The sequence below is a fragment of the Wyeomyia smithii genome, chromosome 3 (genome assembly GCF_029784165.1).
Source record: "Wyeomyia smithii strain HCP4-BCI-WySm-NY-G18 chromosome 3, ASM2978416v1, whole genome shotgun sequence".
Taxonomy (NCBI): domain Eukaryota; kingdom Metazoa; phylum Arthropoda; class Insecta; order Diptera; family Culicidae; genus Wyeomyia; species Wyeomyia smithii.
The window spans coordinates 54381042-54393944 of NC_073696.1; the positions used below are offsets into that span (position 1 = coordinate 54381042).

General features: G+C 38.2%; 1 protein-coding gene across 4 annotated transcripts in view; it reads left to right on the top strand.

The window, feature by feature from the left end:
* LOC129726958 (protein real-time) overlaps positions 1-12298 on the top strand; it is a 47494-nt gene extending 35196 nt beyond the window's left edge. The window contains exons 4-9 of one of the 4 annotated variants that reach the window (XM_055684279.1): positions 386-644; positions 706-827; positions 1027-1101; positions 9066-9327; positions 9395-9495; positions 9558-12298. In XM_055684279.1, coding sequence (XP_055540254.1) covers positions 386-644; positions 706-827; positions 1027-1101; positions 9066-9327; positions 9395-9495; positions 9558-9734 — 996 coding nt within the window. In that variant the 3' untranslated portion in view covers positions 9735-12298. The remainder of the gene's footprint in view (positions 1-385; positions 645-705; positions 828-1026; positions 1102-9065; positions 9328-9394; positions 9496-9557) is intronic. The other 3 variants (XM_055684280.1, XM_055684281.1, XM_055684282.1) reach the window with 3 other exon arrangements.
* Positions 12299-12903: the final 605 nt, after the last annotated feature.

A 12903-nucleotide genomic window follows, 5' to 3' on the forward strand; every position in this document is an offset into this window, starting at 1 on the left:
AGTGGTCGCATCGCAATGATAAAATAAAAAAAGCAATAACTCTTTGAGAATACATCGAGCAAAAATCAATTCAAACCCCTGATTCGCGCGTCATTGTTATCACTATCATACAGCATTGTTTACAGCCGACAATTAACGGGTCAATCACTTTTTCTTTATAAACTGTAACGCGCTTCAAAAGCGTGCTTACAACGCTATGATTAACATGAAACGGACACGGCTATTGCCGTGCTTCAGCCCCCTACCCCGCTTGTTTTTCACCCCTTTACCGACCAATGCGACGAAAAATTGCTCATGTAAATAAAACGTTGAACCATTGAACCATGATAATCGCAGAAAATTGTCTACCTTTTGTACATTTATTCGCATATTACTTCCTGCACAGACACTGCACGTTTGCGAAGAGGGCCTGAAGTTGATGAAAGAAGCGACGACACTTTTCGAGAAACCAGTTTGGAACTGGTGTCTGCTGGTGGATTTGGACGGCCTGTCGATGCGCCACTTGTGGCGTCCCGGCGTTAAAGCCTTGCTGCGGATAATCGAGACCGTAGAGAAAAACTATCCGGAAACGATGGGTCGGGTGCTAATCGTGAGGGCCCCGCGTGTTTTTCCGGTGCTGTGGACTATCGTTAGCGCATTTATTGGTACGATGTTTGCTTGTGTTAATATATATCGATTTTTATGTATTTTTATTGATACTTTTAGATGAAAATACTTGCTCTAAGTTCTTATTTTTCGGTGGACCCGATTGCTTACACACAGAAGACGGCTTAGAGCAATATATAGCAGCGGAAAACATACCCAGCTTTCTGGGAGGATCGTGTAACGTAAGTAAGAGCACGTGCTTCACACTACTAAAAAGCGAAAACAGTCTACTTTCTTGATACTGTCTAGTAACTAAACTCACCTATTGATAACTACAACACTTTCGGCTCTGGATACTAACTTATTTTGCATTCTCTATGCGTTTGCGCGACGCCACTATCGTTGCGTGTTCGATACGGGAATCGGTGTATTCTCATGCAGCCGAGCATTCCCACGGTGGCGGAACCGGTACCATCGAAACTGTTCACACGCTGCTTTCTCAGCGCGTGTCCCTGTGTAAGATTGCTAATATTTAGTCATCCCATGTTTTTTTCTTCTCGTGTTTGTTTTGCAAGCCACATCCAAACTGTCACAGTAGACTTCATCGCGCTCGTAAGAAGATGTAGATAAAGATGGGTGATCAAGTTGGTGTGCAGTAGAAACTTACTATTGACCTTCCAAATATTGTCCGTACCCCCGTTTGATCTAGCCAATCACGAAGCCTACAATTACTCAGTAATTAAAAGAATCATTTCGACCTCTGATACTTTATTCACCCATGTCGGTTAAATAGTTCAACGACCGTATAGCAAGTTAAGACGATCTGCCAACAACCTGCAAGTCGTATCTGTAAAACTGTAAAAAAAAACTCCGCTGAATTTCTCAGCTAATAACTTCTCAGCAATTAGGTTCAAGTATGCATGATTACGCTCCACGTTCATAACTCACTGGTGTAATCATGCTGTGAAGTATGTTTATTTTTTATGATTGTTTTGAATATAAAAATTATTTAAATGTGTGTTTTCGTCGAGAGCTTTTTTTCGAGAAGAATAATATTTCCTTCGCAACCTAATACAATGTACCTAATAGCGAATTTCTTTATTCCACGGTGTGCGGGCAAAACTGCCGAGCAATAATAAAACGTCACCGCCATTTAAGACGCAAGTAAGAAAGAGATGCCAGATAATTGTTTACGAACTTAGCACGTGCGGTGGTGGGTTGACAAATTTTACAGTGCGCTTCGGGCAGCACGGCAGGTCAAAACTGGGTCAAAATCGAGCGAATAAAGAAGGGTTTTGACAGCAGTTAGTGCGCTTCCAGGTCAAAACGAGGTGAGCTGGTGGAATAAAGAAATTCGATATAATTCTCAGAAACACGATTCGATTTCCCAATCACGTGCACAAGTGCATTCATGTGCTGTGACAAAAAAAATTCATCATATTTATATGAATTCCAATGCGTTTGCATTCGGAAGTTTTGAATATCTACAGCAAAGTTAGTTTTCATTATCGACACGTTTTGTTTTCGTAAATTATTCCTTCAACACGTAGTAGAGGTTTTTCATTAAGTTTAAATTGCCACTTTTTGTTGTTTGACGAAAACATGTATCAAATTTTAATGGTAATAGCACTCCCAGAATGTACATTTTGAAACAAACCGCGAATGTTCAAGAATGCTGAATGCTGAATATTTTTCTACCAAAATGTGAATGTTGAATGAGTTTTTCTGACCAAAAATTATATATGCAGCATAAAAATCGTGTATCTTGTCATGTAAGATTAAATTAATGAAGTACAATTTACCGTCACTTTCAAAACTATACAAAGGAAATATCTGCCGAAGGAAAGTTACCACTGCACTGAGACATGAAGGGTAACAAGCATTACTACTTATTACTCGTCATCAAAGGTCTATCCTTTGACAACTTGTTGCTAAAGAATTATTCAGAGACGAAAAATTCTGCTGTCAACAAGATTCAGGGCCGGTTCATAAGGCACCGTGTTAATGAATTTTCGTGATTTTTTTCGGATGTTTAGATAAAGGTTTAGTTCGGGTTGGGCTTTGCTTCGATCTAGTCGAATACATTTGTTATTAAAGGTGTGAGCTTGTACTGTCTGAGGTTACTAAGGTGACCCGTTAGGTCACCTTCGAATATCGTTATATTTCGGCGCAGCCTTAGTGCACCATGCTCTGTCTTCTTCTTCACAAGGAGATGTAGAGACAGCAAACAGAGCATGGCTTCAATGGCTGTGGAAGACGCAACTGAAAGACAGACCAGACGGTAAACTTTGTTATGATTTACCTAAGCTTTCGGTTCATATACGGGCATTCGCCTGCATACGGATATACGCACTTGAGTTTTGTGACGTAGAGATACGTTGTTAGATAAGGTTCTAAGGGGTTGCAAAATGGAAAGCTGAAATCGGAACATGTTATACAGGTTGACAACATAGAAGTGGTATACGTATTCGAGTGCCCCTCGTTGTATTTTTTATCACGGAATGACAAACATTTGAGCATGTTTTGAAAGAGTGACGTATTTACTGTATATTGGAATAAATACAGTCAGTTTACAGTTCTGCTCTCAAGAAAATTGCAATGGATTTAAATAAAGAACAAATAAGGGTCTCGCACCTGCAATGATTGATTAACATCGAGATCAGGAGGGAGCTATCACATCTGAATTTAAGCAGATTATCCGTCTACAGGACCATCAAGCGTTTTAAGGATACAGGCATGATTGTTCCCAAAAAGAAACCTGATAAAAAACGGAGTGTTCGGACTCCAGCGGTCATCAAAGCTGTGAAGAAACGTTTCCGGCAAAATCCAGCCCATTCGACAAAAAAAGGGCGTGTGAAATGAACATAAGCCAAACTTCTATGTAAAATGTTATCAAAAAGGACTTTGGATATTCAGTTTGAGAAAGCAGAAAACTCACGGATTAGCTCGTAAAAATATTGCCGACAGGTTGCTGCTGAAGACGCATGCAGGTCACAGCATAATTTTTTCGGACGAACAGTTGTTTACTCTGGAGGCAACTTTGAACAAGAAAAATGACCGATGGAGCATGTCTTCGTGATATACCAGCCGATGAAAGAGCAGTCGGGCAATATCAAAATGCGTCAGCTGTGAAGGTTTAGGGAGGTATATCGACCAAAGGGAAATTACCATTGCTATTCATTCAGGGGCGTGAAAATAAACAAGGAGTACTACTTGCAATGCAAAACGTTATCAAAAGCCATTCGCGCTAAAATGCTATTTGGGAAAGACAGTTTTATTTTCAACAGAATTCAGCACCAGCGCATAAGGCATTTATCGTTCAGAAATAGTGTAAGTTTCATCAGTTCATCTGAATGGCCTGCATCGTCACCGGATTTGAACCCGCTAGACTTCAATATCTGGGAATACATACTAGGAAAGTTGGGCGTCGTTAGGCGTTTGAGTTTGGACATATTTAAAAAACCTTTGCTGAAGATTTAAGACGAAATGTCGAACGAAGTTGTGCGTGCGGTTTGCAATGACTTAGAAAATCGTCTAGTTATCAAACACAAAGGTGAGAGATTTGAACTCAACTAAGTACATTGTAATTTTACTACTCATAGATGTTATTGAAATCGATTCCGAAAAAAAATGGTTTGAGTTTAATGAATAAAGTGTATCACTTTCACGTTGCCACCCTGTAACAGTTGTTCAATATCAAATGCGTTTATTTCGATTAGTTATCAGCGGATTTTCTTCGTCCTTGTGGCGATCGGTTGGAAAAACAGCTACGTGTCCACAAAAAAGCGGAAAACTGGAATTTTATGATGCTAACTATGGCCTTGTTCGAGCCTTATTTTGAACGCAGATTTCGACCAATTAGAACTGAAAACAAAGCCAAATATTATCCAATATAAGTATTTTTGGAATCGGGACAATATTCAGAGACCGGAACATCCTAATAAGGCCAGCTAACACCAAAAATAGGTAATTTTTTTATCGAGATGATGCTCAATTGTCACATACCAACTAATATAGACGTTTTTGGAACCAGAATGAAGCCCAGAGGCCGGAAATCGACTCCATACGCCGTCTCTGTGGTTCCCGTGGTTCTGTGGTTAGCGATGTCGGTCGGCTGGCTTTCCCACACACGGTTGTGATGTCGGGTTCGATTCCCGATCAGGTCGAGGATCTTTTCGAGCTGGAAATTTTCTCGACTCAGCACTGGGGCACAGTGTATCGTTGTACTTATCCTACAACATGCAAAATGTGCCAAAACCAATATCGATAACGAATTCTCGCAACTAATCTAGTTGATGGAGACCGCTCTTAGCCCTCCAGGCTAGCGTGCGATAATGTTTTTTACGCCATCTCGGAATTCAATGGTGAAATACTAGCCAATATGTGTATATGACTTCTGGTTCCAGGGAAACGTCCTAGAATGACCAAATATTGGGTATTTCCGTGATCAGGATGATGCACGGAGGCCAAATTTGGCACCATTCAATATGAGTATTTCCAGATTCGGAGTGATGCCCAGAGACTGGGAAACAACTCAGACGCCATTTTGAATTTCAACGTGGTGACTTCTGGTTTCTAAAAAACAGCCCGAAACGGTCAAGTGCCACCCAATATGGGAATTTCCGGAATCGAGATGATACCTAAACGTAAATAACCTAAAACCATCCAAGACTAAGACAAGTTTATATACAAGACAAGACAATATACAAGATTCTTCCTGAGCCAATTTTTATTAAGGCAATGTTTATTGTGAACCTTTACGACATATTAGCTGAGACACTTCCCCTTCGTACTGTATGACGAGCTAGAGACGTTTTCTAAAAGAATCGTACACTGTACGCTTCTGGTCTATTGGCATCTCGTCTCAAAACTTGGAAGTGAGCTGTTTAAATTGATCCATAGTATTTATATTCGCTCTACTTTGCCAGCATGTACAACCATACATTAAATTTCAGGGGATTGAGGTCCGGGGAACTGAGGAGTCACAAAGTCTTATCGAGAAAATCAATCAAATTCTCACGACACCAAACTTGGACGATCTTCGCCGTGTGGGCTGGTTCGCCGTCCTGTTAAAAGACGTCATGATTCTTTCCGTACAGATCCCAAAGTGCCGGAGTAACAACCTTTTCCAGAACGTCGGTCTTATAGTACGCGGCGCTGATTATCACATTTCTCTCGATAAACACCAATGGGAGCTTCCCAGGCCTGGTGCTCTGGAATCGCAGAATGTCTTTGTGGCACTCCTTCATCGTGCGCGGTGAACAGGCAACAAATGATAGCAAGTCGACACCGTGCGCGTCGGTTAGCCTAAATATGAGACTGAAGCTGGCACCAATATCAATACACGGAATGGACATGGTGCGTACCTACGCAGCGTTGAAAAGTTGTATTCGAACTTATTGAACACCCTGTAGATCCAACATTATTATTTTCAGAGGCGAAGAATTGCCAAGACGCCACGTTGAAATCCAAGATAGACTCATGAGCCAAAATGATTTCAAATTTTTAAGCCTTTTATCCTAAACAACGTGAGCAAAGTTTCGCTCAACTAGCAATCCTACAAATCTTAGTAATCAAGTAAAATTCGGACTACTAACTACGTGCGTTGAATATCTCTTATAAATTATAACAACGACATCTGAATAGTACTCCAAACTAAAAGTAAATTATAATTATTCATTTCTCGCTTGATTTAAAATCGTTTATATTCAGATAAGATGTCATATGAACTAGACCTAAAAGTTCTTCTGAAAATGAGAAAATTTAAAGCTTATTGGCGATTTAATGCAAAACTAATGAGGATCAGGTAATTCCTCTTTTTGAACTTTCGAACTAGGAAAATGATTATAGATTCTATTTTTAAACAAGGCTGATACACACAAGAGACTATTTCTCTTGTGATATTCACGTTAAATGGATGTTCCCGACGTCAATAACAATGAACCGGTAAAAAGAAAAATCTACTGTTGAAAAATTGTCTTTTAAGCGAGTGCGCGGAAAATGTGTTGCGACCCGCAGTCACGGTATCTTGAAATTTTGTTCGCGAAGCTATAATTGTCGCTTCACGTGTTTGAGACCACAGGTCATACACAATTACTTTTTGTAAATATTTTATGATAAAATTAGGAAAATTTCAACCAATTTCTGAGTGCAGATTGCTTAGTCAACCCAGCCTATTACCATTTTTCAATACTATGCCGCAAAGTTACTCTATCAGATGTCGAAAAACGGGAACTAGTTTTTTTGCGCAAAACTTCATTGTGGGAATTTTTTTTTAAATTTTTAGAAAGAAATCCGCTCGTTTGATAATGTTCATTAGGGTGCCAATGGAATGTATAGACAAAGTTCGACCTTGGAATTCCAAAAAAATTCGTCTTCTCGAAAAAAGTTCCCATGCAAAATCTTAGCTCAATCGTACTTTGAAAAGTGGTGCTTCGATGCGTTTAAAGTTTAACATTTTTAGTCGATGAAAAAATGCTCAGGTAGCGTCAAGTTCTAGCGTAATATAGAAAAATAAAGTAGCAAAATATGCGAGCAGAGTGTTTTCCAGCTCAAAAAATTATTGATTGATTTTTTCCGATTTTTTTGCATTTTTTTTTACTTTTTTTCATTTCACAGTACAGTCAAACCTGTTTTTGTGCGACTTTTTTGTGCGAAATTCATTTTGTGCGACTTTTTTTATGCGATTATTTTTTTGCGACTGTTTTTGTGCGAATTTTTTTAGTGCGGTATATGAAAAAGGACCACTTCCGACAACGTTTTCAGCCATTTATTTTTTTCGGTTCTTGGAATGAATTCCAACGCATTACATAAGTGTTGCGTCAAAAAATTACTATTTGAGTCAGTTTTACGTAGAAAAAGCCTACGACGGAAAGCGGTTGAAAGGATTTGTGTGTTTAAAAAAGTTACGTTTATCAATCCGATGTTTTAAAATTGTTCTTATAGGTATTTTAAATCAGAATCAACAACTTTCGAGATATTTTTAACTGAGATTTTTTTTATGCCGTTTCCATCCACCACATATTTTTTTTTTTTTCAATAATGTTGTGGAAATATTGTTTTGTAACTGCACGTGAAGTTTCAAATAATTTTTTTTATGCGCTTTACTTTGTGCGGTGTCCCTCGCACAAAAACAGTTTGACTGTAATTTTTTAATTTCTGTATAAATATGATTTGTAAATATTGGCAGAAATATGAATCTAATGTTTGGAAAACCAACTGTGTGTTACTTTTTAATCCTCAGTTTTCTTAATCGAAAGAAACATTAAATTAAGTATAGAAACGACTATCAATATTTGTAAAATTTTACAAAAAAAAAGCTTATTTTGCATTGTTCTGATATAGTAAAACACTTTCCACCATGCATAAAAGACTCTATGATTGTTTCTTTCACTAAAATAACGATCCCAAGAAAACTGGCAACTTTTGTTCTCAGTCTCCGGACCGCAACCGGAACGGAGCCAATCGGACAGGACCGAAATCGGACCAGAACGAGCTCGTTCCAATTTTCGACCGTACCAAACCGGAACCGGGACCTAACTTTTCATTCCGATGTCGAAAACTAGGTATGATCGTTTAGCCGGAGATTGCTCATCCGTTGTTTTTACATAGGCGTGTTCAAATCGGCTTTGTTCGGTCGATAAATATCGTGATTAATCTAACGCAATATATGTATCCGTTTGATTCGTCACTTACCACGGTGTCAAACCCTACCTTTCCGTCGCAGTCGTGGAGATGCAGAGGCAAACTCGGTCCCCGGCAACAAAGACTGTTACATGTCCTTCCTTACAACATCCTTCCTTACCCTAACGATCGTAAGGACGCGGCCGGCGCCGTTATCGATCTATACAAAGTGGTAGCTACCGAATTGTTGTGCACTGAAGATGACAAACTAATCCCAAGTAGCCACATACGTGGTTCCTTGTGCAACTTAACCAGCTCAGATCGATCACAGAAGAGCAACGACGAAATGTGCGGTTGTCAAGCTCAAGTTCAAAACTAAATTGTGAGCTTTTCCTTTCGTCGACTGTAAAGCATGGAATTGATCGCCCTTCTTTATCTCTGTCGGCTCGCAGCAAAGACAAACAATCTGTCTACCCATCATTTCGTTAGTTACAAATTTTAGGCTAGTTAAAGTTTGCATTTAAAATTCACCGGAAAGCAAACCGATTCAAAGCTTCCTCATTCATTCCAATAATGCTAGGACTCTGCAACCGCATACAACTGCACCCGCCAACATCACTCTACACTGAAGAGTTGTTCTGAATATGCTCCAAAAACTCACGAAAAACTTGCCATCAAACATTGTTTATTGCCCAACTAAAATTAGCAATTTCCTCACTAAAAATTGCAGTTCACGCTAACGCTAGGACGGTTTATTACGACACTGTTTTCAATCACTTTGAAAATAGTAGATGCTCATTCTATGCGCAACTTTTAATCCTATTTTTACTCTACTATATTCCTCGCCCTTTTTGCAGACGCTCATCCACGAGGGAGGCCTGATACCAAAACACCTGTACAAGTCGGACTCGGTGGAGGAAAACAACGGGGCCCACCCTGCCCATGATCACCACGGACTGTACAAATCGATAGACCTCAAGCCGGGACAGATGTTCGAACTGATCATCCGAAACACGGACCCAAAATCGGTGCTCACGTGGGATTTCGACGTGCTCAAGAATGATTTACTGTTTGCGCTGTACCGCACCGACACCGCAATCGAGCAGAGCTTCAATGGTGGTTTGGAATTATATCCAGCAAGTGGTAGATCAATCTATACTAATAGACAACCCTTTTTTCGTTCCAGATGCATTTTCCTCTGTGTTCGACGGCGCTGATTTTAAGGAAGGCGTCAACTATACTAAGCTAGAAGACAAAGTAAAATGTAGACCAAAAGAAGGCGTGCAAGTAAGCCATATTAACGTAATGAATTTTAAAGCAACCTCTAAATAATTATTTTTCTCAAAAAGGGATCTCATGAAATGGCGACAGCGGGTACCTACGTACTGCAGTGGATGTGTCCACCCTCGTGCGATGGACCTGCTCAGCTGATGTATTTCCATGAAATCCTTAGCTCAGCCAACTATAAAGGCTCAATGACCAGCCTACAATCAGGGTTCTCTTCGAACAGTTTGCAATCCCGATGAGAGATGTAATCGACGAGACTGAAAAAGCCCGAAGAAGCCATTGGTGTTGAAGTACTACAGCAACAAAAAAACACCATTCTCCAAAATTGATGAATCTCTAGTAACGGTGATGAGAAAAATATGTGTCCTGAACGACGGAAACGAAAGCTAGAAAAATAATTATAACAAAGAGAAACAAACATTGAAGGTTGTACATTCGTAACAATAAGGAAGCAATCGAATTGAAAAATCTGCAGGTTAAAACGGATAAAAATTAGGTTGACTATGATCAATGGTGGGGTAAAAAACATTAAATCAATTATTGTAAAGTAGAACTCTATATAAAAGGGCTAAAAGTGATTAGTAAAATTATATGCCCATGCGACTTAGACATTGTAAGACAATATCAGAAACTAAGTGTAGCAACGCGTTAACTCTACTTGGACAGCATATATAAATCTTTACAAGCAAATCAAGGCCGTGTAGCTTATCACTGACACTAGAATCGCTCGCGAATTATTTTTATACGACATGACGCACTTGGCGCAACTTTGCCGCTCTATAGGATGTTGGAGCGGAGAGGATTGATTTACATTACAAATTTTCTGATAGAAGGCTAGAATCTATTGCTAACAAGAGTAACGCTTACTAATAGACAAACCCAATATACCTGGATGTAAAACCATATTTTATACACGATTGTTTTCGGATCAGCAGCTGGAAATCAAGAGTACACACGAATAAATGTACGAAACTTTAAATACGTATATATCATGAGCTGATGATGAGTAAATTCTATACCTCACATATAAACTACACCGCCAAGTAGCACCCCTTGAAGCTAGCCGTTCGTTTCCCATGTCTCTTACCCAAAAAAAACTGTACGTACTAATGTTTGCTTAACATTTCCGAATCTCTGTTATGGTTAACGATTGTTCACCAGTGGATATCTCTAAACGTCACTATTACATGATAGGGTAAACGCAGGCGAAGTTCTATTTTTATTAGCGCGGGTAGGAGATGATTACATAGTAATGTTCAAGAGTAAGTACTGCCCATAATTCAAAAATTGGCTAATATGCCATTTTTACCAAAATCGAGAAAACAGTTTCTCGTGATGGTACACACCCTAAACAAGGTCCCTACGGAAGCCGATTGTCAAAAAATGCATTTGGGAAGGCAGCAAACGTGAAACAATTTTGGCTAATATCCAGAATAATTGAGAATTTGGCTAATATCCAATATCCAATTTGAACCTGTGGCATGTTCACGAACCAGTGTATTATTACTGAACTGTGTTTCTTCTAACTTTCGAAAGTGTGTTGTAGCTTGGTGGTTACTGGCGACAGGTGAGCGATCGTAAGGCCATTGCATCAAATTTGACTTTTTCACGAAGAATATTTGATGCTACAAGAATTTATTTTTTGTACTGCGAAACTCAATGATCAAAACGTGTGACTGTTTCCTTCTGTCATAAACCTTTACATTTAAAAAAATGATATTTAGCTCTTTGATTAGGAGTATTATTAATAAAGATAAGATTCAGATTTCATTTTGGATTTGATGAGAAAAAATAGGAAAGTGGATTGTGAGATTACCATGAATAATAATATTTTCGTTATATTATTATATTGCCGCACGTAACAATTGTTTCGTCGTCCTTTTCATCCTCACTTGTGATTCCGTGTTGTTTTATTGAATTTAAAACCATTTGCATCACCAACGAGTACGATATAATTCACATCGTATGGATATTAGACAAATTGCACACCGTTTTGTCAACTGACCTTTCGTTTATTGTTGAAAAAACGGCTACTGTGTTAAAAATACGTGGCGGATGGAATTTTTCTACAGATTTCTCTGTTTCAACTCAACGGCAAGGGTCCAGCATATATGAAGGGTGACATACTCAATAAAAAAGTTGTCATGAGCAGTCAAAATATGTTGTACCGATAAAAAACTTTCAAAGGCGTTTTTCTCGATTTGATGCCTACGGCATATTAGCCAATTTTTGAATTATGGGCAGAGTAATTTTCTGTGATAAACGTAATTATTTTTGTTCAAACACAGAATTGAAATATGTCGACAACAAAATGCAAAACATCAGAATCAGTATACGGAGCTACCACTATTTTTTCGTCACTACTCTACTTTAGTTTTTTATAAGGAAAATATTCTTCCGTTGTGTTCTTTGAAAACATAATTAAAAGTTGCGAGTATATGAACAAAATTAAAAGTACTAACTTAAAACAGCTCCTACAACAATTAAATGAATTTGCTGCTGAATCAATTCGCGGAAAACCAGAGTCGTCACCCACAAGTTATTTGACACCAGCAGCAAAACGCAATCGCGGTAGTTTGAGCAAAATAAAATGCTTTTGAATAAATTAAAAACTATTCATACGGTAACGGTACAGTAACTTTTCGTACAGTAATCGATACAAATGTATTGTATCATACCGGCAACTGCGGCAGTATATTTTTAAAACAATGGATGATAATTTATCGACACAATTTTGTACACATTATGGGTAGAGGTCTAGTAGAAAATGAGATTGAATAAAGTAAATTAATTCTACTGTAAATGTTTGTTTTTAATATGTTTTAGTACCTCAGAAACTTATTAAACAGAGAACTTTGTAACTCAGACTGTTCGATGTCCAGTGACTGTGTTTAAAATCCACCGATAATCACAGAATCAAAAACGGTGTGATCTTACGTTGCTTCGATCAAGTCAAATATCTGGACTAATTTATTATGTAAATCTAACTTTCAAAGGGGCAAATGGAGAGTAAAAAAAACAAAGTGTAATAAGTTGTAAAATAGTCGTTCCATCTTGCAAGCAGAAACTTCTCGATTGATGATTATAAAATGATGATTATAAAAAAAAAAAATATTCACCGTGAGACAAAAAAAAACATCAAAACTTTTTTTTCTAAGAAAAATACACAATGCATTTTGAACATTGATAGTTGTTTCAACTTGGAGTAATCAAAATTCAAAAAGGAAAAGTTTTCAGAGGATTTTTTTTTTTTTTCATTTTTAACAATGTATTATTTTTTTCGAAACACAGAAGTTGCAAATCACAACTTTTTCAAAGACACTATACCGATCAAATAAACGGTTTTGGCTCTGAATTCGTGTTTATCATTATTAGGCACTCGACTCAGGAAATACTTTCAAACTTACA